Source organism: Chelmon rostratus, chromosome 5 (genome assembly GCF_017976325.1).
Source record: "Chelmon rostratus isolate fCheRos1 chromosome 5, fCheRos1.pri, whole genome shotgun sequence".
In the NCBI taxonomy this organism is placed as follows: domain Eukaryota; kingdom Metazoa; phylum Chordata; class Actinopteri; order Chaetodontiformes; family Chaetodontidae; genus Chelmon; species Chelmon rostratus.
The window spans coordinates 28,177,386-28,200,626 of NC_055662.1; the positions used below are offsets into that span (position 1 = coordinate 28,177,386).

General features: G+C 47.2%; 1 protein-coding gene across 1 annotated transcript in view; it reads left to right on the plus strand.

Moving 5' to 3' along the window:
* The window catches only part of hmcn2 (hemicentin 2), a 44,118-nt gene extending 23,147 nt beyond the window's left edge, over positions 1-20,971 (plus strand). Inside the window, exons 29-81 of the mRNA XM_041936335.1 lie at positions 245-371; positions 476-633; positions 1,062-1,340; positions 1,417-1,559; positions 2,494-2,644; positions 2,776-2,991; positions 3,097-3,210; positions 3,308-3,495; positions 3,572-3,668; positions 3,774-3,935; positions 4,053-4,166; positions 4,364-4,560; positions 4,904-4,985; positions 5,083-5,214; positions 5,300-5,443; positions 5,547-5,706; positions 6,228-6,352; positions 6,429-6,612; positions 6,708-6,805; positions 6,893-7,171; positions 7,256-7,446; positions 7,591-7,672; positions 8,312-8,448; positions 8,534-8,675; positions 8,759-8,903; positions 9,017-9,144; positions 9,309-9,465; positions 9,549-9,670; positions 9,750-9,914; positions 10,375-10,482; positions 10,584-10,718; positions 11,562-11,696; positions 11,817-12,086; positions 12,170-12,360; positions 12,455-12,668; positions 12,908-13,042; positions 13,165-13,355; positions 14,049-14,130; positions 14,409-14,579; positions 14,892-15,044; positions 15,874-16,011; positions 16,437-16,558; positions 16,684-16,924; positions 17,007-17,066; positions 17,158-17,277; positions 17,378-17,512; positions 17,644-17,763; positions 17,921-18,046; positions 18,678-18,806; positions 18,894-19,187; positions 19,271-19,390; positions 19,477-19,603; positions 19,729-20,971. Of these exons, the coding sequence (XP_041792269.1) occupies positions 245-371; positions 476-633; positions 1,062-1,340; positions 1,417-1,559; positions 2,494-2,644; positions 2,776-2,991; positions 3,097-3,210; positions 3,308-3,495; positions 3,572-3,668; positions 3,774-3,935; positions 4,053-4,166; positions 4,364-4,560; positions 4,904-4,985; positions 5,083-5,214; positions 5,300-5,443; positions 5,547-5,706; positions 6,228-6,352; positions 6,429-6,612; positions 6,708-6,805; positions 6,893-7,171; positions 7,256-7,446; positions 7,591-7,672; positions 8,312-8,448; positions 8,534-8,675; positions 8,759-8,903; positions 9,017-9,144; positions 9,309-9,465; positions 9,549-9,670; positions 9,750-9,914; positions 10,375-10,482; positions 10,584-10,718; positions 11,562-11,696; positions 11,817-12,086; positions 12,170-12,360; positions 12,455-12,668; positions 12,908-13,042; positions 13,165-13,355; positions 14,049-14,130; positions 14,409-14,579; positions 14,892-15,044; positions 15,874-16,011; positions 16,437-16,558; positions 16,684-16,924; positions 17,007-17,066; positions 17,158-17,277; positions 17,378-17,512; positions 17,644-17,763; positions 17,921-18,046; positions 18,678-18,806; positions 18,894-19,187; positions 19,271-19,390; positions 19,477-19,603; positions 19,729-20,107 (8,315 nt within the window). The 3' untranslated portion in view covers positions 20,108-20,971. The remainder of the gene's footprint in view (positions 1-244; positions 372-475; positions 634-1,061; positions 1,341-1,416; positions 1,560-2,493; positions 2,645-2,775; positions 2,992-3,096; positions 3,211-3,307; positions 3,496-3,571; positions 3,669-3,773; positions 3,936-4,052; positions 4,167-4,363; positions 4,561-4,903; positions 4,986-5,082; positions 5,215-5,299; positions 5,444-5,546; positions 5,707-6,227; positions 6,353-6,428; positions 6,613-6,707; positions 6,806-6,892; positions 7,172-7,255; positions 7,447-7,590; positions 7,673-8,311; positions 8,449-8,533; positions 8,676-8,758; positions 8,904-9,016; positions 9,145-9,308; positions 9,466-9,548; positions 9,671-9,749; positions 9,915-10,374; positions 10,483-10,583; positions 10,719-11,561; positions 11,697-11,816; positions 12,087-12,169; positions 12,361-12,454; positions 12,669-12,907; positions 13,043-13,164; positions 13,356-14,048; positions 14,131-14,408; positions 14,580-14,891; positions 15,045-15,873; positions 16,012-16,436; positions 16,559-16,683; positions 16,925-17,006; positions 17,067-17,157; positions 17,278-17,377; positions 17,513-17,643; positions 17,764-17,920; positions 18,047-18,677; positions 18,807-18,893; positions 19,188-19,270; positions 19,391-19,476; positions 19,604-19,728) is intronic.
* The last annotated feature ends 2,270 nt before the right edge of the window (positions 20,972-23,241 follow it).

Here is a 23,241-nt window from a genome sequence, read left to right on the forward strand (position 1 = left end):
CCTGTATAAAAGGCGCTATACAATTAAGGTTTATAATTAGCATTATTATAATTATTATTATCTTATGAATGACTAAACTGATGTCTCTGTAAGCTGATGGATGATTTTATTTTAAATTTGAATCAATTATGATCTCATTCAGCCTTTACATTGATATCATAAATCCTTGAAACCAACTAACCAGTGTATTTCTGGTGTGTGTGTGTGTATGTATGTGCGTGTGTGTGTGTGTTCACTGTTAAAGCTCCACCAGTGATCTCAGGAACATCCCGACTGCAGGAGCTGACCGTGGCGCTGGGCCAGGAGGTGGAGTTTCAGTGTCGGGTCAGCGGACGACCAGCGCCCAGAGTGGAATGGAGCCGCGATGGAGAGTGAGCATCAGTTTATTGATGTGACATTCAGCGCCACACGCAGGATGCAGCATCCATAGTATTGATTTGATCCACCATTCCTTCCTCTCTCTCTCTCCCTCCAGGGTTCTTTCCCGCGATGGAGACCCCCATGTGGAGTTTCTGGAGGATGGCCAGGTGCTGAAGGTGAAGTCAGTCAGGCTGAGGGACCAGGGGCTTTACCAGTGTCTGGCCAGCAACAACGCAGGAACTCAGATGCGCCAGTTCAGACTCACAGTTCAAGGTCTCTGCTTTACTTCTAGCTTAATCTAAGACACAAAGCATACACTCACAACCACACTGGCCTGAGTTCAGCTCATACGCTCATTTATTTTCTCTCTACACAAAACATTCAAGCACAAGCCCTTTAGAAGTTTTCTGGATATGGGTGTTGGTTTCGGTGTTGCAGTGTTGTTTTTGGAAGGAAAATAAGTGAACAGAATCTTTAATGCCTGTGTAGACGTAGCCTCTACCACACTGCCTGGTCTATGAGCACACACTGAATCCTCTTTATGCTGTGGATTTCTGTGTCACCTAAAGAGCATGTGCTGTAATTAGCCAAAGTTTTGCACTCCGGGTCAACCCTCTGAGGATCTATTCATTCTGTGCTACTGAACTGTAAAACTCTTATTGGCTGTTAAACATTAGTGCATTGTTGTTTTTTTTCTCCAGCTCCCCCGACCATCAAGGGCCCCAATGAGACCTCAGAGGTGTCAGTGGTGCTGGGCTTCCCAACAGTCCTCCCCTGTGATGTTGAGGGCTCACCCACACCCAGTATCACCTGGTTAAAGGACAACCAGCCCATCGTGTCCAGCTCCCAGCTGACGTACACCCGTGGCGGACAGGCGCTGCGACTGGGCTCGGCGCGGGGTGACAGCACTGGCCTCTACACCTGCAGGGCCACCAATCCGGCCGGCACCGCCATCAAACAGTATTCACTGAGTGTGCTGGGTAAGCAACATCTGCACCACTTGCAAATTAAAGTGGCTGAAACAGAACTTTTAATGACACATCTGTTTTTTTTCAGTCCCACCGCAGATAGAAGGAGACTCTACATCCTTAACGTTTGGAAGCCAGGAAGAGAAAGTACGGATCAACGGGAGTTTAACTCTCTCCTGCCTGACCAAAGGTTTCCCTGAGCCCAAGGTTCACTGGTTCAAAGATGGACAGGTTGGTGTGTCGTCCTTACAAGCTCTGCTGCTCTTAGACCCACAAACATGTGCTTTAGAAGTTATTTTAAATGGAACAAGTCCAGCCTACTGGCAGCCAGTACAAACTGCAACAGCCTCAACATGACTGACATTCTCTTGCACAAGCCTCCTCCGCTTTCCAGATTTTGTGCGATGACTAAGCCAGTTAATTATAGCAAAGACATAGAAGAAGAACGCAGTGCTTAAATATCATAATGTAAAATACTGTAATAATACTGCATTGCCCTGTGTTTCATCACTATGTGTGTGTGCTGGTGTCCATGTTCTGCAGGGCCTCCTGCAAAAAAATCATGAGGATTAGGTGGATTTTGGATTCATGTAACATTTGATTTTCTTCTAAATGCTGGTGGAGGCGTTGCTTTATTGTTCAGATTCTTCTGTAAAACACATTACAGGCTGAAATTTGACATGCCTGCACCAAGATGTTTAGCAGTTCCTCTTATCTAATCTTTCAAACCCACCACTGATACTCATTTTTTGAAGTGAGGCAGGAAAATCACAACATTGTTGGACAAAAAGGATCAAAATCGCTGCAGCAGAACCAGAGATATCGTTTTTTCGATATTCTCTGCATTCGTCTTCCTTGTTAAAACCTGGTGCCTACATTACCCACAATGCAACTTGACCACCAGTTCACCATCAGGTGTGTTATGCTAGTGGTGGCTAATGTTTTGACTTTACTTGGCAATTTATCAGATTTCAGATCTGGATCTCCCTCTGGACCCACAGAAGACTTTGTACAAGGATTTCACGTGTGCACTAGCACCCTAACACCTGTAATCAGACTGTGACGTGGAAAACCGTTCGCCTTTAATGACTCTTGAAGACACAGATTGTTATGAACAATTATTTCAGCTGGACTACATCATCTCATGCATTCTCTTGGTCTTTAGTTGCTGACTGGAAACATCCATGCTGGCATTCAGGAGAGTGGCCACTCCCTCACCATTGAGAACGCCATGCTGTCCCATGAAGGCCAGTACACCTGTGTGGTCACCAACTCTGCAGGAGAGGACAAGAGAGACTTTCGTGTCACCATTCAGGGTGTGTACGCTGCTTAAATCTGCATTTCTGCTCAGGATCAGGATTGGGTGTGCTGTCTTCAGTTCAAAGACACTTTTGGAATAACAAAATCTTCTTGAATAGTGACTTGACATAAACTCTTGTCTTGCCAGTTCCTCCGATCTTTCACCGGGTGACTAACAGAGAAGCAGCCTGGGGTCTGGGACACGAGGACGATGATAAAGAGGACATGGTAGAGAAGCGGGAGGTGGCCCTGGGCCATTCAATCAGCCTGTCCTGTGAGAGTAATGCCATCCCCCCGCCCAAGCTCAGCTGGTACAAAGATGGACGAAAACTCACCTCTGGCGACGGAGTGGTGCTACTTCCAGGTCAGAGGGGACTCCTTCCTGTGTGACCTCGGTTCAAACCAGCAGTGTGGCTGTTATGCGTGACCCGAGCTTCATATTCATGGATAAACTGGTTTGTCCTTTCAGGTGGACAGGTGCTGCAAATCGCACGTGTGCAGAAAGAAGATGCTGGAAAGTACACATGTCAGGCTGTGAACGAAGCTGGAGAGGACCACATGCACTTTGAACTGGAGATCTTAGGTAAGCAAGTGCACATGCATAATTAAGCTGTGATCAAAATGTACGTAAAATGTGTTTGAAAATGGTAAAAAAAAAATCATTGTGTTTCCCTCCTCAGTCCCTCCTGTTATCACGGGAGCATCCGAGGAGTTTATGGAGGAAATGGGAGCGGTGGTCAACAGCACGGTGGTCCTCCACTGTGATGTGAGCGGACATCCTGCTCCAGTCGTCTCCTGGCTGAGAGACGGGCAGCCGCTGCACACAGACTCGCAGCACCTCATCAGCGAGGATGGGACTCAGCTCCAGGTTAGCCCTTGTTGACTTTTAGGATCCAGCGGTGACATGTTTTATTGAGGAGTAACACTTCAATCCCATCTCTCAGCTCCTCAGTGTCCAGGTTTCAGACATGGCCGGGTATTTGTGTGTAGCTGAGAACAAGGTTGGAACAGTCGAGAAGCTCTTCAGTCTGACGGTGCAAGGTAAGAAGAGTCCACAACTCAAAGCAACTTACCACTGCTGCTGTGTATTCAGTTTCCTGTGGAGTCGCCAGACTCATCTCTACGTGTACAACTGTTCTCTTTCAGTGCCCCCGAGAATAATTGGCCACAAGGAGGAGGAAGTTAGTGTGATTGAGGGCCACATGGTGTCGTTGCTGTGTGACGTCCAAGCGTACCCTCCTCCAGAGATCACCTGGACCAGAGACGGACAGGTCCTGCACTTCAGCACCGGCATCCACATTCTGCCAGGTCAGACCTCGGCCACCCGCAAGACCCAAATGATTCTTATGTCAGGAGCATTTCTTTTGTTTGAATCTAATAACGGCACAGATATTACATTTCATGTCATTATATATTGTATTATAGGCGGCCAGATGCTGCAGTTGCCCCGGGCCAGACTGGAGGATGCAGGGCAATATGTATGTACAGCCACCAATTCAGCAGGCCAGGACCAGAAGAGTATTCTCCTCAGTGTTTATGGTGAGCAAACCATGGTGACCCATCTGCACAATTCAGCTACATATACAGATGATCAAATCTCAAAACATTGTCAAGGCGGAAAAAAAAATCTGTTTACCACAAGCCAGCTGTGACCGAGGAGAGTTCAGGAGTGAATCATACCAGTTTAGAATGAATCAAACTGAGATCATGCCCTCTCCGTCTGTGCAAACCATCAGTCCTGCCCACCCTGAAGCCCCGTCTGGATGCTGAGTCAGACCTGGTCACCCCGCAGGTCGGCTCCTCTGTCACCCTGAGATGCGAGGCCCATGGTGTTCCTGAGCCTGAGGTCACATGGTACAAGAACGGGCTGCAACTGGCTGCAGGGAATGGACTGAAGATGGATCGTCACCAGCTGGAGATCATAGGGGTTCAGGTCAGGAAAAATGTTTTATGTCACATGTTTGAGGCTGTAAACAAAACATAAAAAGTCTTTTAAGGACTCATTGTGGCTTTTGAAAGGGCGTCAACTGACTTCCAGTCTTTACATAAACATACATATTTAACTTTCATGCATTCATTCCATGAAATCACAGACGGGAAAGAACAAAGCTGCATATGTGACCGTGTTTATCTGAACTCTATTTTAAGCTAATTTACCTGATTCAGAGTGCACGTACTGGCTAGCATAGCAGGAAGGAGCCAAGTCCTTTCTTTGCCTGCAGCCTGTGCTTAAAATGCAGCCTCCCTCATCACAGTGACCTGTTTTTGGTTCCTAGTTGGCAGATGGTGGCACCTACACCTGCAAGGTATCCAATGTGGCTGGACAGGTGGACAGGACATTCAGGCTGACAGTTCATGGTGAGAATACCTCTGCTATATTCTCAGAGTAACACTTTGAAACAACTATCTCAGCCTTTTAGTAGTTTTAGAAGTCATAGGGGACATATTTCCACAGTTCCACCTGTCCTGGACGGAGCTCTCCGGGAGTCCCTAAACTACACCCTTGGCTCCCATGTGGCCCTGCTGTGTGAGGCCTCAGGGGTCCCTGTGCCAAGCATCACCTGGCTCAAGGATGGAACTCCTATCGGTAAGAGGGAGGCGGTGACGAGGGAGCTGGAACAATATGCATGTCATGTGTGAGAGCTGGTGTGAGCAAAGTGTTTGCTGTCCAGAGAGCAGCCTGCAGTGGCAGTGGTCCGTTCGGGGCAACAGGCTGGAGCTGGGGCCCCTCACTCTGTCCCATGCTGGAACGTACACCTGTGTGGCCAAGAACAGCGAGGGACAAACGCAGAAAGACTACACACTCACAGTGCAGGGTAAAGAGCAAAATGAGGTGCACGCCTCATAGAAAATTATATATATCACTCATAAGAGGAAAGATTTCCAGTCGCATTTAGCAGCAATCTTTGTCCTACTTAGTATCGCCGACCATCCTGGACTCCGAGCAGCCGTCTGACGTGAGCGCACCAATGGGAGAGGAGCTGACCCTGGAGTGCAGAGCGAGCGGAAGCCCAACACCACGACTCAGCTGGCTGAAAGACGGAGTGACTTTAGAGGGATCAGACAACCGTCACGTCGCGTAAGTCATCCACATTCCCTATTTACTGCCAGGGCTTTAAACGCACACAGAACAGTATGAAGTAACAGCAATAATAATGATATATTTCATGAGGCTCATTTAAAGCTGCTGAATTTGTTTTGCGAGCAGCTCACAAGAACACCGTTCCCTGAAGGTTTGGAAAATAAAATATTAATCATCATCGTCAAAGATAATGTGCATGACAGAAGGATGTGTGGACAGAGAAATGGAGTCGTTTATAGCCCCTTGCCTAATTTCATCATGGGGAGCAGTAAGAGCAGCTGTTTTACAGCTGTGCAGCAGCTTATGTGGTCATTGCAGCTGCATCAGCCAGAGAAAGCAAATGTCTGTGTGTGTGTGTGTGTGTGTGAGAAAATCGTGGGACGATGATGATAATGATGATGGGAAAGTAATACTGAGGTGCAGAGGTGGACACATAATAGATGCTGGTTTAAAGGGAAATGGATAAAGTGATACGTGGTGTTAATGTGAAAACATAATGTGTATTTGCATCCCGGCAGCGTGACCCCTGACGGCAGCACCCTAACGTTACTGAGGCTGAGCGCTGAGGATTCTGGGACATACACCTGTTTGGCTGTCAGCCCGGCCGGACAGGAGAGCAAATTCTACACCCTCTTTGTACTCGGTGAGTTTGAACGCAGCATGTGTGTAGCTGTGTCAGTGCTAAAGTTTCTGACTGATTTGATTTGACTTTGTCACAGTCCCACCATCGATCTCCGGTGAGACCACCGTCCCCAGGGAGGTGCAGGTGACCCAGGACAGTGCTGTGACGCTGGAGTGTCAGGCAGCAGGAAGCCCTCCTCCGCAGATCAGCTGGCTGAAGAACGGACGTCCGCTGCTCCTCTCTCCTCGTACACGCCTCCTGTCTGGTGACTCTGTGCTGAGGTCAGTTTAAAGAGGGAAAGCTGAATTCTGACATGATCATTTGTTAAAATTCTGTTTATCTGTGAGGTAATGTGCTCCCTTTCTTTATGAAAAAGGATTTCTCCCGTGCAGCTGTCTGACTCTGGAGTTTACACATGCGTGGCACGCAGTCGAGCTGGCCTTGCTGAGCTCAGCTATGATGTCCAGGTCCAAGGTACAATCATAACATACCACATTCCCTCACACTGACATGAAGCATTTTGGATCTGAAGGTCTCACACCGTGTGCATACGGTCCACAGTGCCCCCAGGTGTGGATCATGTTGAACCAGTGGAGCCAGTTACAGTAGTCCAGGGCTCCTTGGTGACGTTAACCTGCGAGGCGCGGGGCGTTCCGCCTCCGACACTGACCTGGATAAAAGACGGCCAGCCGCTGTCCCTTCACCGCAACCTGCTGCTGGATGGCCAGGAGACACGGCTGCAGCTGCCTGATGTGGCGCCTTCGGACGCAGGCCTGTACAGCTGTGTGGCCAGTAACCAGGCTGGAAGCAGCACGAAGAGCTTTAACCTCACCGTGCTCGGTAACCCCAGAACAACCTGTATATTTAATTCATTTTATTTTCAGTCGTAACGTTAACTCCTTGAAAACCTGCTTTCTAACCCAGAGCCTCCAAAGATATCCAGCTCCAGCTCTCCAGAAGAGCTCACCATAGCTCTGAACAGTCCGCTGGAGCTGGAGTGCTCAGCTGTCGGAGTCCCACCTCCCACCCTCAGCTGGCTCAAAGATGGCCGCCCCTTGGAAGGAACGGACATTGTTGAGCAGGATGGACACGTTGTCAGGATTAGCAAAGTTCAGGTACATTTCAAAAGGACAACATCTGAAAATATTTCAAAGTACCCAAAACTTAAATACCAAGCGAGAGGTAACAGCATCAATCCAGGCAAACACGTTGTTGTCATGCCAGAACCACTCAGGTTGATTAATGTCGTCTCTTTAAAGGTGGAGGATGCAGGTCTGTACACCTGCTTGGCCAGCAGCCTAGCCGGAGAGGATGGAAAAAACCACTGGGTCCGAGTCCAAGGTGACACAAGCTGTTCTTGCGTATTGTTCAACTTAAAAGAAATAATTCCCGTCTGCCCTCTCTCTTACTCGCACCTGGGACGTGATGAACAAAGCTGTGCGCACACTCAGGAGTGAAGATTGGTGTTTGCAGAAAAGTAGAAACAGACCTGGTCTGGCATTACATTTTCCGGCTATGGTCATGCAGTCTTTTATATCGTGTCCGCTGATATGCACGCAATATGACGTATATAGACAGCGTAAAGGCATTTTCATACATGTGTTTCGACTGACAGCTTTGATTTATAATGCATTGTGAATACTGCACCATTTGTTCTACCTATTTGTTCTGCTGCTGAGATTAATACTCTGAGTGAAGTTCCCAAAAACATGACGTGATCCTCCTTTGCATTATTATGACATACTCAGCTCAGCTGTGCCATAAAACTCCTTCTATGTAAATGCTGTGCTCTGTGTGGAAAGCTAAGCGTGTATTTGTTTAACATCTGGCCCCTGATTTACGTTCTGGGTTTATCTGTTCCACATGGCCACGTCTTTACGCAGCTCGTCTTTGTTTAAAAGAAGCACTTTAGGCATATAGAAAGTTTTGGTACCATTATTCACTCTGGATGCTAAAGTGAGTGTCACACTTTGTCATCAGTCCCGCCAACCCTCCTTGGCTCTGGTGATGTGAGGACACTGACAGTTCCAGTTAATGGACATCTGACCCTGGAGTGCCTGGCTGACAGCGACCCGGCTCCGGATATAGAGTGGTACAAGGATGAGGCCAAACTGCAGGTACAGAGTCGAGGACATAAAAACAGGCATTGGACTAAAAGCCATCTCTTCTGACTCACTGTACCTCCTCCTCCTGTCATATCAGCTGGGTGGTCGTATCCAGCGGCTGGCGGGGGGTCAGTACCTGGAGATACAGGAAGTCAGGCCTGAGGACAGTGGCCAGTACAGCTGTGTGGTCACCAACATGGCTGGAAGCACCAGTCTGTTCTTCACAGTGGAGATTCTCTGTAAGCATTCCTTTCAATAATGAGCTGATTTAAATGTAGTTTTTAAATGGTTCTACATACAACGTGCCACTTTATTCCTCTAGTACCACCAGTGATAAAGGAGGGCAGCTCAGTGGTGACCGCACATATCGGCCAGGATACAGTTCTACCTTGTGAAGTTGAGGGCGACTCTTCAACTACAGTCATGTGGAGGAAAGACGGCTTCCCCGTAACGCAAGATAAGAAAAAGTAGGTCCAAACATCTGTCTTTGCTATATTTGCTATATTTTTCCTTTTCCAGTCAGACACAGCTGCACATTGTGTTGTGTCTATCCATTCCTACATCTGTTCATTTGTTTCAGGTACACTATGTTATCAGAGGGCTCCTTGCGAGTACATGGCGTTCAGCTGAGCGATGCTGGTCGCTACTACTGCACCGTGTCTAACCAGGCTGGTTCAGATCACCGGGGAGTGGATCTACGGGTGTTTGGTAAATATAGAAAAGAAAAGGTCACTTTTTCTGTACTTTCATGCAACATGATTGCAGTTTTGTTCACACTCAAGTCCCCGTGTTGGTTCTGGTTGTATCGTATCTTAAAATGTTACAAAATACGCCGAAATTCATTAGTGTGGTCAACATCTGTGTCCTTTCAGTGGGTCCATCCATTAGTCCAGGTCCATTCAATGTGACGGTAACCACAGGGATTAGAGCTGCGCTGAGCTGTGAGGCTACAGGTATACCCCCACCTAAAGTATCCTGGAAGAGAAATGGTACTCCACTCGATATGAGCCAGCAGCCCGGTGCATACAGGTAAAGCTACCACCACCACATCCACCACAAATCACACAGCCATAATATGTTAAAATCTGATGCACTTGTGCTGTTCTGTGCAGGTTACTGTCCTCTGGGTCTCTGGTTCTTCTGTCACCATCCAATGAGGATGAAGGTTACTTTGAGTGCACTGCTGTCAACGATGTTGGGGAGGAGCGCAGGGTCATTGAGGTCATCCTGCAAGGTACTGAATTTGAGTTGCATACTATAAGCAGACAGTGGAGTCATCTGAGATGACTGAATTGATGAATTTGCTCTTTCAGTCCCACCATCTATTGAGGACGACGTCACGACAGTCACTGCTGTGAAAATGTCTCCTGTGGTGTTGCCTTGTCACGTACAAGGACGCCCTCAGCCAACCATCACTTGGACCAAGGGCGGATCCAAACTGGGGTCCAGAGGAGGAAGCTATCGTGTCCTTCCCACCGGTAAGACATGTTCAAGTCTTAGACATCTAAGAGATCAAAAGAAACTAGTGATTTTGCAGGTTTTTGTATTATTGTATATGTTGAAGCAATTTGCAGATTGGCCTTTTTGATTCCTAATTATGTTGAGACATTATGCTCATCATGTGTTGGAATATACTGTGATGAGGTTTTGGTTGGCTTGTTTGTTGTTATTATTGTGATATTTAGGATGAGGTGAGGTTTGCCCTTTGGTTTAGGACAGGTGAACAGGTGTTCACAGGCGTTTTTTCATTTTCCACTTACCCTTCAATAAAAGGTCGAATCATGACATTAAGAACATGAGAATGTGCGCTGATTTATCGACCGCTCCGAACTGCATCATAGTCAACTGGAACAGCACTGCCACGGGGTGGGGAATATATTCTATATAACCCTTAAATATGACATTAAACTCTCTCTCTTTGCACTCTTTTTAATGCAGGAGTGTTGGAGATAACTGCTGCTGTGCCAAGCCATGCTGGCAGGTACACATGCTCGGCCCGAAACCCAGCTGGAGTGGTTCATAAACACATCTCACTTACTGTGCAAGGTAGGCTGTCCGTGGCAGCACTATCTGTTGGAACACATATGGTAGAACATGGTATACGGTAAACAAATATAACAAGGGATTTGCTCTCCAATGTACTTAAGAGCCCCCAGAGATCAGGCCAATGGCAGAGGAAGTACAAGTGGTGTTACATCATGGGACTGTTCTGCCCTGCGAGGTCCAAGGCTTCCCCAGACCATCCGTCACCTGGCAACGAGAGGGAGTTCCCATAGCAGCAGGTAATGATACTTAGTATTTAGAAACACACTGTTACTGTACAGTAGATGCTAGCACTGATGCTAACCCGAACATCTGACATTGTTCACATTCATGGAAAAATTCACCTGGAGTCAACTTATATTGCTGAAAGTTTTTCTAACATTAACACTGACTAGATTTAAAGGTGCAACATGGAAGAAGTTTAGCATAAAACATTAAAAAAATGTCAACAGAATGTGAAGAAATAACTGATATGTCAAAGATGTCTAATTATTGTGCTGCAGTTAGCGGTAAAGTTAGCATGCTAACCAGCTAGCCCCTGCCCGTCCTGTCTCGTAATACCACTTTGTACCTGAAGAGGTGATTGTCCAATGGTATTGCTCAGGGGTCGGCGACAGAAGCCAGACCTTTGTCTCACTCCTCTTCGACTTCACACCTCTCATGTCCTCGCCCGAACCCACCAGGTCTTTGTTGCCCCCTGAGTCAGACTCCTGGTCGAAGCCACTGTAAATCACCTTGGTATCGTATTCCCTGTTCCTCCTCCTGGTGGTCCAAAACACCTGTGCTAACAGTATAAACCAGCACTACCCCAGCGCTCTGAACTCTCACTCCAGGCAGAGTTAGCTCAGGGCTGCTAGCTGCATGGCTAACTGAGCTAACAAGCTAACTGCTGATCCAGTTAGCAGTTACTCTGGCGCTATGCTGCCCCCTGTTTGTTTGGAGTATGAATTGGGCATTTCTTGTATATTGCAAATCTTAAGTGATGACGTCCATCACTGTGTTCTGTGAGACAATTCTCAATACTTTGAACATGTTTGCAGCCTGGACAGCTGTTCCTGACTTCCTGTATTGTTTGCCTACAGGACACAGGCTTGCTGTGCTCTCAAATGGAGCTCTGAAGTTTTCTCGTGTCACGCTTGGTGATGCTGGGACCTACCAGTGTCTGGCAAAGAATGACGCTGGCGTAGCTGTGGGCAGGACCAAACTAGTCCTTCAAGGTAACGTTTCGATCTCACAGATGATAGAAAATGCTGGTTTCTCCATCCTTTGTCGCTAAACTGTGTGAGAGTGTCACATACAACAATTGAATTGAATGAATGAATTCATATTTGCTCCAGTTCCACCCGTGCTGAGCGTGCCCCGTGTGGAGTACACCGCTGTGCTAGGCCGGCCTGTCAGCCTGGAGTGTGTAGCTGATGGGCAGCCGCAGCCTGAAGTTACCTGGCATAAGGAGAGGAGGCCTCTGGTTGACGGCGCTCATATAAGGATCTTTGCCAACGGAACCTTGGCAATCACTTCTACCCAGCGCAGTGATGCAGGCCTGTACACATGTACTGCCAAAAACATCGCCGGCAGAGCCAGCCACGACATGAGGCTGGTTATTCAAGGTGAGTTAAGCCGAAGTGAAGACTGAATGTAGCAGGTTTACTTTAAACACTTTTAATGATAAAAATGTGTTGTTGCATTTCAGTCCCACCCATGATTCCTCCTGCGCAGACAGAGCTGTCGGTCGTTCAGGGATTTCAGGCGCTGCTGCCCTGTGCTGCTCAGGGCTCACCAGAGCCCAGAGTGTCATGGGAGAAGGACGGCGCCGTCGTGCCCAACCTTCCGGGGAAATTCACCGTCCTGCGATCAGGAGAGCTAATCATCGAGAGGGCTGAGGTTAGCCTGAGTACAACCCATATCCTTCACTGCATCTTGAACTACATCTCTGTGTAGTCTCGGGCATACAGTTCTGATTGCTTTCCTCACACAGCCAGGGGATGCTGGTGTATTCACATGTGTGGCGACGAACGCAGCCGGCTCCGCGAGACAAGACCTCCGCCTGTCCATCAACATGAGGCCTGCCTTCAAGGAGCTGCCAGGTGACGTGACCCTGAACAAAGGGCAGAGCCTGGCCTTGTCCTGCCACGCTCAGGGAACACCTCCACCTGTCATCTCCTGGACTGTCAACAACAGCCCTTTCTCAGGTATCCTCTTCCTTTACACGAGCACTTCAATATGAGCAAAGTATCACAGTGCCACGGCGAAAGCTTCTGCCGATCACACTAACATGAAATAATTATAAAATAGCAATAAATCTTGCAGGTGCATTGTAATGCACAGACTCCACTTTGTGGAGGCAACAGGGAGCTGAGTTAAGAACGTTTATCTAATGCAGACTTGCGAGTTAAAACATGCTAAACGTGGATTGATTAAAATGTTCCAGGTGCTGCTGTGGATGAGGCCGGCAGGAGCTCCGTGATCATTGAGAACGTGACCGTGAATGATGCTGGGACCTACGTGTGCATAGCAGAAAACAGCGTGGGCTCCATCCGTGCGCTCTCATTCATCCGGATCAGAGGTGGGTCATCTAACTCATTCAACCTTTAACTGGGAAACGCGCTGAGGTAGAGACCAATACAGTCGAGTAAATACTGATACCGCCTTGATCTGGTAATGACTGCACGTGCTGTGTGTCTCCAGAGCCTCCGGTGTTGAAGGGTGAAGCCCACACGTCTCAGACAGTCACCCAGGGTGGCTCTGCTATGCTCGACTGTCCAGTCCACGGAGACCCCAGCCCCGTCCTCCGCTGGCTCCGGGATGGAAAAGCACTGCTCCGGTCCCTCCGAATTCAAGCGCTTCACAACGGATCCTTGGTCATTTACAGCATCACGGTAAATACAGTTACCTTTATGTTTTGTTCTTTATTTCCTGAATTTTACAGCAGTGAGCCTCTCTTCTAGACAAGTTTTAAACCTAATCTCTCAAAATTAAGCCCCCTCGAGCAAACCGCTTCCATCTATAAATGTTTCACGTCTTGGAGAACAATGGAGCAGCGTTCATCCTATCCAGGCTTCATCTGCAGTTCCCTTGGGTGGAGGGACAGTGTGTGGCTGTCCTGCAGCCTCCTGCTCCCACCTAAATCAGATTCAGTTCACTCAGAAAGGCTAACAGCATTAGCAACAGAGGGAGGAGATGAACAGAGAGCTGGATGTTCCCAGACTCTGCCCTCTTTCCTTAGCCTGTAACCTTGTTAGACCTCTAACTGCTGCTGTAATTGCAAAGCCTGCAGTTGAGACTTTCTCACAGACAGATGACTGTCCTTCCCACAGAGCGCTCTAATGTGAAATTTCCTCTCTCCGGCCCAATATTATCTATTATGACAAAGAATTCAATGGAATAAAGTCTCAGCTGCCCAGTAAAAAAAGCTTTTTTTTGCTGTATTGTCAGCTCTCCTTTACCATAAAACTGTAAGTGTGATCTAATGCACACTTTTGTCCTGGAGGTTTGTGGCCCCATCAGAGGAAAATTGTTCCTCAGAGTGCCAATTAAGCCAAAGTGTCCTCCTCTACCTGCTTGATCTACAGGCTGCAGATGAAGGCGAGTACCAGTGTGTGGCTGAGAGTGAAGCTGGAACAGCTGAGAGGACCATTACTCTCAAGGTTCAGAGTGAGTTCTGTGCTTAGAAACACACAACGTACCAGGATATGAAATTAACTGAAGAAATACACACAACCACAGCAACTATTTCAAACTATCAATTAATAAAATGCGTTTTATTTCGTATTTGTCAAATGTCGGTTGATGTTAATATTTCAGCGTTTTGTTCCTTTAATTTCTGCCATTTTTTCCTTCAGGAACACTTTTCTATCAGCTTCTTGTTATTTTTGGGAATCATTTAGACTCCAAACTGCTCATTTTTCTCCTCTTCTCCCTCTCTTGAACAGTCAATGGAGGCTACTCTAACTGGGAGGAATGGGGTCCATGCAGCAGCACCTGTGGACAAGGCTTTCAAGAACGAATCAGATTATGCAACAACCCAAAACCAGCCAATGGCGGCCGATCGTGCAGCGGCCCCAGTATCGACTCCAGGAAATGTCAAGCTGGTCTCTGTCCAGGTACCAGTTCATTTTGTTTTTGTCCTTCTTCACTTCAGACAGCAGCTAATATTTTCACATCATTGCTTCAGTGTTTTGTAACATATTACTACTTATTGTGGATAATCCTGGACGAGGTCACATCTGAAACAGTCATACTGAAGGCTGTGGTGTGCATGAACCCTACAGATGGCACACATGCACCAACACAACATTTCTGTATGTGAGCGCCAGGTATTATCACAGTATTAGTACAGAGATAGCTGGAGCATTTAATGAATAAATTCACATGCATGTAAACTCACTACTTTTCTGTCCACTTGGGGATGACAGGAGAGACTCCTCGCAGGACCAGAGGCAGTCTGATAGGCATGGTGAACGAGAGGGAGTTCGGTGAATCCTTCCTGGAGGCCAACATTACAGACAATGAGGAAGAGGGGAGCAGCATTCTGCAGGCACGCCTGGACAACATCCCTCCCAGTGTGGGTGAGTGACTGCACATTATCCCTGGGCTGGTATCTGCAGAGTGCAGCATGTAGACTACAAAGATCCCCCAGTAATTCTAGAGCTTGTTGTTGTCTTTGATCAGACTCGAGTGTGGATATAAACTGTGCAAACTCAAACAAATCCGAGGTGTAGTCGACGCAAGTTAATCTTTTTTACTCACCTTTTTAAATTGGTTTGGCAAACTTTTAAAGACCTTTGAGATTTGTTTTGTTTACTCAGCGTTTATTTCCCATTTGACTAAATTCAACCCGGATTCCAGAAAATACGTTTCCTGAAGTCTTCCTGAGTCCAAGAATTAATCTCCTTTATCCAATCATGTGTTCACAAAGTGTTGAACTTCGCTGCATCCTCGCCGTGAACCACTGAGCCTTTCAATCATGATGCTATCACCTGTTACCAATCAACCTGTTTACCTGTGGAATGATCCAAACAGGTGTTTTTGGAGCGTTCCACATCTTTCCCAGTCTCCTCTCACAACTTGTTTGAAACGTGTTGCTGCATCAGATTCAGAATCAGCAGATATTTATAAAAATCAATGAAGCTGATGAGCTCAGACAGTAAATATATTGACTTTGTGCTGTTTTCAGTTGAGTATTTGTCAAAAAAGGATTTTTATGCAGCGTCTAAACTTCTTTTGGAATCCGGGTTGTAGATGATCGATGTGGATTCGGGGAATCGCTGGAGAACATTTTGTTTTGTTTGATTTATTTCACTCAGAAGTAAAAACAGCAGAGCTCAGGTCTCCTGATCTCAAGTACTCTGCATGTAGTGTTTCTGTAAGAGGCCAACAGGTTGCGTTTCCTTGTAGGTCCCCTGCTTCGGGTGCTGGTGTCTGTTTTTGCTCCCATCTACTGGACCACCGTGCTGCAGAGCGGAGCAGCCAGAAACGGCTACTCCCTCACTCAGGGCCAGTTCAGGCAGGAGTCTCAGCTGGAGTTTGACACTGGTAAGTCTCACCCCAGATTAGTTTTTTTTACATGTTCAATTGTCAATAAAGTCTTAGTTAATGAATATTTCAAACATTTGACTTGTTATATGTAAAGGTTTTGGGAACTTGGCCACTTGGTACTTAAAACCATGCAGGCTTTGTAGATAAATCAATTATTCATTCGTGCAAATTGCGATGAATTATGTGTTTGTTTGCAGCATAAACTCCAAACAGACTCAAACTACAAAGACAGAATTTGTAGTTTTGTCTGTGACCTCAGATTCTGATTGTTTTGTAGTTTACAGAACATCCAGCAGATGGCAGCACTCACTACCACTGACCTGAGCTCACACATGACGACGATTAGCTCTGAACAGTTTCAGCATGCTCTCTTGCGCCTGCAAATCACTGCTGATTGAACTGTTTTTAACTTCTTCACACAGGAGAGATCCTGCGTTTGACCCACGTTGCCAGAGGTCTGGATTCTGAGGGAGTTTTGCTAATTGACATCGTAATTAACGGATTTGTGCCTCCGTCGTTATCATCGTCTCATCTGAGCCTACAGGTGCCTTCACTGCTGTCATCACAATCTGTATTTGAAAGACCTCAAACACATCTCATTAGATGATTTGTCGACATATTTTGGCTCCTCTTCAGGTTCTCTGACCTGATTTGCTTTGTGTCCTGCAGGAGTTTGATGAGTCATACGTGCAGACGGGCCAAGGGCAGCTGTACTCGTGGTCATCGCAGACCCACCAGAGAGGAGGAAACCCCATGGTGCTGCGCTGCAATCACACCATTATTTATGAGGGCCAGGAGGAGCGCCAGGGCCCTCTGCTCCAGCTGCTCAAGGTCTCCGGGATGAACAGCGTCTACAACATGTTTACTCTCTCTTTGGACTTCCACATCACTGCCAGCCTCCTCATACCAGGTCTGAGGAAAAAATCCCAATGATTCAAAACTTCACCATCACGTCACATGAAATACTGAAACGGCTCCTCCTCTGTTTGCAGATGGTTATGGAGACACATGCCCTAAAGGTTTCATTCTTGACACAGCCTCCTACTGTGCTGGTATGCTGCTTTCCTTTTCTATGCCTCATTTGCTTTGTAACATTTGTCGCTGCACCAGTTCTGTTATCCTGATTAAATGTGTCTTCATCAGATGAAGATGAGTGTGCGCTCCAGTCTCCCTGCTCTCATTCGTGCAACAACATCATGGGAGGCTTTTCCTGCGCCTGTCCCTCCGGCTTCACCATCTCTACGGAGACCAACACGTGCCAAGGTGAGACCAGCAGCAGCACACCTGCGGGAGATGATCTGTTTCATCTTCATCTAGTCCTCTGCCTCAGCCTAACACTTGCGTTCCTCTTCATACCGCGCAGATATTGACGAGTGTTCCCAGGGCTCGCACATGTGTCACTACAACCAGCAGTGTGTCAACACAGTGGGCACATATCGCTGCCAGGCCAAGTGTGGACCAGGATTTAAGCCCAGCATCACGGGAACCAGCTGTGAAGGCAAGTCGCTGCTAATGACTGTGAAACTGTGTATGGAGGCGTGACAAGGAAAATCTCATTCTTACCGAACTGTAGCTTACACAGTGAGCTGGAGGTCTGCAGTAGATTGATGTGTCAGTTGTGTGTTTCAGATGTGGATGAGTGCCAAGAGTCTGCTCTGTCGCCATGTCAGCATCAGTGTCTCAATACTCTGGGCTCCTTCCGCTGTATCTGCCACCCCGGATACCAGCTGTCAGGACATCGCTGCCTCGGTCAGTCACCTAACTTTCTTTAGAGCTTAGAAATTCCTGGAAATGAAATAACAGAACTTTAAAATCAAAGCGTGTTAGTTTAGGATATTCTTTCTCAATCTGAGCAACTGGAGCTGCAGTAACAAACAACCCATAACAGCTCTGTTGCACCTTACAGACATCAACGAGTGCATGAGAAACGTCTGCCCGGCTCACAAGGAGTGCCGTAACACAGAGGGAGGATACCAGTGCTTCGACAGCTGCCCAGCTGGCATGACCAAAGCCGAGAACGGAGCCTGCGTAGGTCAGTGGCTATCATACTTTCTTTTTTTTCTCCACTCTCTTTATTTAGAGGGTGTAGCATGTAGCATTTGACCATGCATAAACCGTTAGAGACAAAGCATCAACTCATTAATGCACGGATTCGTTCGTCCTCGGATGCTGACCATGTGACAGTTGGTCAGATAACCGGGTCTCTTCTGCATTCGTGTAATCGGCGGAGGCCAACAGGCCTGTTGGTGATAACATTAGCAGCTCCTGCAGATGTCTTCACCGCATTTTGCGTTGCGTAACAGCAGGTCAGATTTCACAGGATTGTTTTAGGGCAGCCGAGGTCACTGCTTGTCTTTCACTAAGAAAGCTAAAGCTTTTTGAAAAGAAAACCTTTGACCGAGGAAACAAAGATCCTCTTTATAACAGGATGCAACAAAATTTATGGCAGCGTGGTCTTCGTTTGAGGAAGCCCAACGTTCCTAAAGCACCTCTGGCATGAGACAGAGGCTGCTAGTCGTCTCAGTCACGTCCCATCGGTCTAATCACACTTTTAAAACACATTTTTGATAAAGTTGATCAGAGGAATTACAGGAAATGCAAAAGTCATGCTGTGTTTTGTGCAAGATTGGCTGATATATTGTTGCTGACTGCAAATTTTTCAGATATTGACGAGTGCCAGGATGGAAGTCACATGTGTCGCTACACTCAGATCTGTCAGAACACCGTCGGCGGTTACGGTTGCGTGTGTCCCAGAGGTTACAGGTCCCAGGGAGTCGGCCTCCCATGTCTGGGTACGACAGCTGCTGTCTGATTAATAACACAACTCACCAATGACGCTGTGGCCTGAGAATTTACCTGAGTCTTGTTCTGCCTTTCAGACATCGATGAGTGTCTGCAGACGCCGAACCCTTGTGCCTACCAGTGCCGCAATGTGCCGGGCAGCTTCAGGTGCCTGTGCCCTCCTGGTACGGCGTTGCTTGGAGACGGGCGCTCCTGTGCGGGGCTGGAAAGAGGCCAGACCTTCACCAATGGCACCAGAGTCAGGGCGAGACTCCGCCCGCAGCTGGTGTCGTCTCTCGGCAGGCCAATCCTGTCCCGTTCTCACGGGGTGTCTCGCATTACCCGGCAGAGCTGTCCGGCGGGCTACACCAACAGAGACGGCACATGTGTAGGTGAGTGTGCATCGAAGCTGGTTCACAATCAGATACAGAATTCAAACGGACGTCCACGTCACACTGTCTTGCTGTCATTACAGACGTAGATGAGTGTGTGCTCAGGAAGCCGTGTCAACACGAGTGCCGAAACACCATTGGCAGTTTCCAGTGTCTGTGCCCCCCAGGTTACCAGCTCTTACCCAATGGCAGGAGCTGTAAAGGTAGAGTTTCACTTAGTCTGCATATGACCGTCTTCTTCTCTTTGAATGATCACAACTAAGATCCGTTCTCCTTTTTCTACCTGTAGACATCAATGAATGTGTCGAACAAGGCATCCAATGTGGACACAATCAGATGTGTTTTAATACCCGGGGGGGATACCAGTGCCTGGATACACCCTGTCCTGCATCCTATCAGAGCGGAGGAAGCCCCGGGTAAATTCCATGACTGAAAAGTATCGTACAGTGGTTAACTACAATAATCGGGCTGTGGATGTTGTACATATGCATGCAGTTGTATGTGTCAGTGACACGTTCCTCTTTCCTGCTGACCTTTGCAGGACCTGCTACAGGCCCTGCTCTCTGGACTGCGCCACAGGAGGGTCTCCTCTGCTCCTGCAGTACAAGCTGCTCACGCTCCCCTCTGGCATTCCAGCCAATCACAACGTGGTACGACTGTCGGCCTTCTCAGAGTCGGGCGTCCTGCAAGAGCGTACGTCATTCACCATACTTGAGCAAGAATCTGAGACCGGTGTGCTGGGCCGGGTGTTTGGCATCAGAGACGAGGCGGGCAGGGGGATCCTCTTCACCCTGAGGGCTCTGGACAGACCAGGACTAGTGCGCCTCAAGGTGCAGGCCACCACCATCTCGCTGCAGGGCCGCATTACATACCAGAGCATCTTCATCATCTACATCTCCATCTCGACGTACCCGTACTGAGCCTCTGAGCTGCTTTACAGACTCTGGCGACCAGTGGCCTCTGGGTGCCTCTCATACACAAGGCGATCCCCCAAAACCCTGTTCCTCGGACACATCAGGACACGCAAAGACACTCTAACATTACAAGAAAAGGTGGACGTAGTTAGTAAGAGGAACTCAGCTGTGACTGTGGAGAAAGTCCCATAAGAGAAAAGACCTTTCAAGAGCTCACAAGGTTCTGCTGAATTAATTATAGAGCAGAACCTCCGTTATAGAAGAAGTGAACTGACAAACATGTCGGATGAACGAAACATGTTGTTCATTTATTCACCACGTGCACTATGAGTGCATCCTTCTAATCTCAATCTCAATCAGGAGTGTTTGATGTTTTGCTTCGTTTTGTACGTTGGGACAGATTTATTCTCATATGTTTGCAGCCTGCAACGAGTCTACGATGTTTTCCCCTATTATTTTAATTTATTGAAGTCATTTGAACACACCACTGGCTGCAGTTGATGTATCTACTAGCATCGTAATGGCAAACCTTCATTGGCACATTGTAACAGTGGCTTGTAGCCATGTAGCTAGCGACAGTGTTTCATATATGTGTTTTTGTACTCTTTTATAACATTTTTTTTAACGTGAGAAAGTTTAAAGGTGCTTTTCTGAATGTACTGAGTGTTCTGAGTTGCTGCCGTTGGCTGTGGCGGCGGTGTGCTGGTGTTAACTACTCACCGCGGTGCTGGACTGCATGGCCATCACTCGTCTTCTCCTGCATTCACGGTGCTGCACACAACATTTTAGATTTCTCGTTTCAACATTTGTTCAGTAATCAAACGTGTGCCGTCAGTGTACAAATCCGAGAAAGGAAATTACCTGAAAACCGTAAAATGCCCACAAATGCAGTAAGAATGTTTGCTCTGCTCTCGCAGGTTAAACAAACATTTCCCTGTTGCTGTAAATGAGTGTCAAATATTTGTAGAAATAAAATGTACAACACTTTTGTTCCTGTCTGTCATTACCATCGTCTCATTGTCGAAGCTCGAGTTTAAACAGCGTTCTGCAGCTGACAAACAATACGGCTGTAAACATTTATCCTGAAGCGAGGCATGAGAATACGCACGACCTACCCGGGCAAAGCCGTTTGGCCACAACATAAATGGATGACGTATAACCTGAGATCAGATGCCAGCACGGCTTTGAGATCATTCCTGTCCTGGCTCGCCTTGACCCCAACCTTCGCTAAGCCTCAAACAACCTCGCTCCCGCTCTGTTATGACTCTCGTCTTGTTGTTACACATCCTGTTTACTGTCCCATATACAGCAGAACATCTATGATATTTACATAGAATGCAGCTGTTGGTGGTCTCTCTCCGACTTGTACCTCAGAAAGGAAAATATATATAAACGTTCAGAGCTGAAAATAGTTTTAGTTGCTTATTCGATAATGCCAAGTGTGTTGTGGAGAAGAAGTAATTATCTGTCACTGCACTGCATGACATACAGTAGTTAAATAACCAAATATTCAGCTTCAGCGAAAAACTTCTTCCTGTTTCTGCTGGATGAAGTCAAATCTCACCTCACAATCCGGACACACGTGGTTTCTGGTCAGTCCTGGCGAGAATGAGTCAGACGTCCAGAAAACAGCAAACTCTGACCCTCTTCATGAGCGCTGCTGGTGTGAGGTGGAAATGTGTTACTACAGTAAAATGAGTCACTACAGGAATCCTACAACAGCGAGAGAATTAAAAAATAAAACTATTGCTTTCTTCTAAAGAAGGAATCAACGTAAAAAATGTCTGCTAGCTAATAACAGTCTCTCTGCCACAGACTCTGTTATGGTGTTTACTCTTATGTAAAAGATGATGCTGCGCGTCAACATGGCACCGGCTGATGTGGCCAAGGCCCGAAAATGAGCGCACCCACCCAGGCGTCATGTTTCGCCTGGGTGGATGCCGATAAACACCCGTGACTACCGCAGAGTCATTTGATCCAGGAATGAAAACTGATTGTACCTTTTCCCACTGAAGACAAAAACCAGATGTTAGCGGCAGCTTTAGTGCTTCACAGCCATGAGCAGCTTGTATCTGTTGGGTCGGAGATAAAGACAAAATCTACGGAGGCTGACAGATTTCTATCATCTCACAGTATGTGTCGTAATATTGCTCAGCTCGAACAGGAAGCATCAATGTACTGAATTCTGATTAGCTGTGGTTGTTAGTACCTGGGCTGTGCAGTAGATGGAGCAGGATTCAGGCTGAGCCCTCGTCTCTCAGGTGTCATCAGTCAGATGTTGAGCTGCTGGCTGCGACAAAACACAAACATCATTTAGTGGATCAATGTCGGCGGGAGGGAACGTCAACATGACGACACTTATGGATGCACGCGAGGCGGCAAATTGGCGGCTAACTGACAAAACTGCTTACCTGCGTAAACACGGTTATACGGGATTGGGTCATTTGTCACGCTGGTGACGTGGAGCTGACAGGACCGAAGAGTTTGTACAGTTCGCCATCTGTAACACAGGACATTTCCCTAAAATGAGTCACAGAGGTCAAGAAAAGCTGAGCTGAGAGAGTGTGTTTGTTGATGCTTCAGTGTGTGTGTATGTGGGTGGGTGGGTGTGTGTGGGAGGGGAGCTGCCTCCAGTTGTTTTGATTTTAGCTGTTTCTGTGATGCGGTCGTTAGCTTAGCCTGGATGTTGGTAACTTACTAACAACACATATTAAACTCACACACAGTGTATAATCTCCTCTCTCGCAGTTATAAGAGGTTTTCACTTCCACAATAAAATATCAGCATGAAAACAAACATTTAGTATTTAATGTGTGTGTGAAGCAGATCAAATCATGTTGCTGCTTCTGTCCGACCGGGCCCTCAGATCAATCTGTGTTCCATATTTTTTAATGAATGAACCTCTGAGCCGCTTCCTGCTAACTGTGTTTCTGAACAAACAGCCTTTAAACTCGATGATTTTTGACTGTGGTACATGTGAAGCTAACTCAAACAACCTGCGCTGTGTTTATAATACCTCTAAACTAAAGCAGTGAGGCAGCGGCATGACGGCAGACGCACGTGAAGAGAACGAGCAGTAATCTCAAATAGCATTAAAAAAAAAAAACACTTTCTGAGAAAAACAGCTGGACTGCACACCC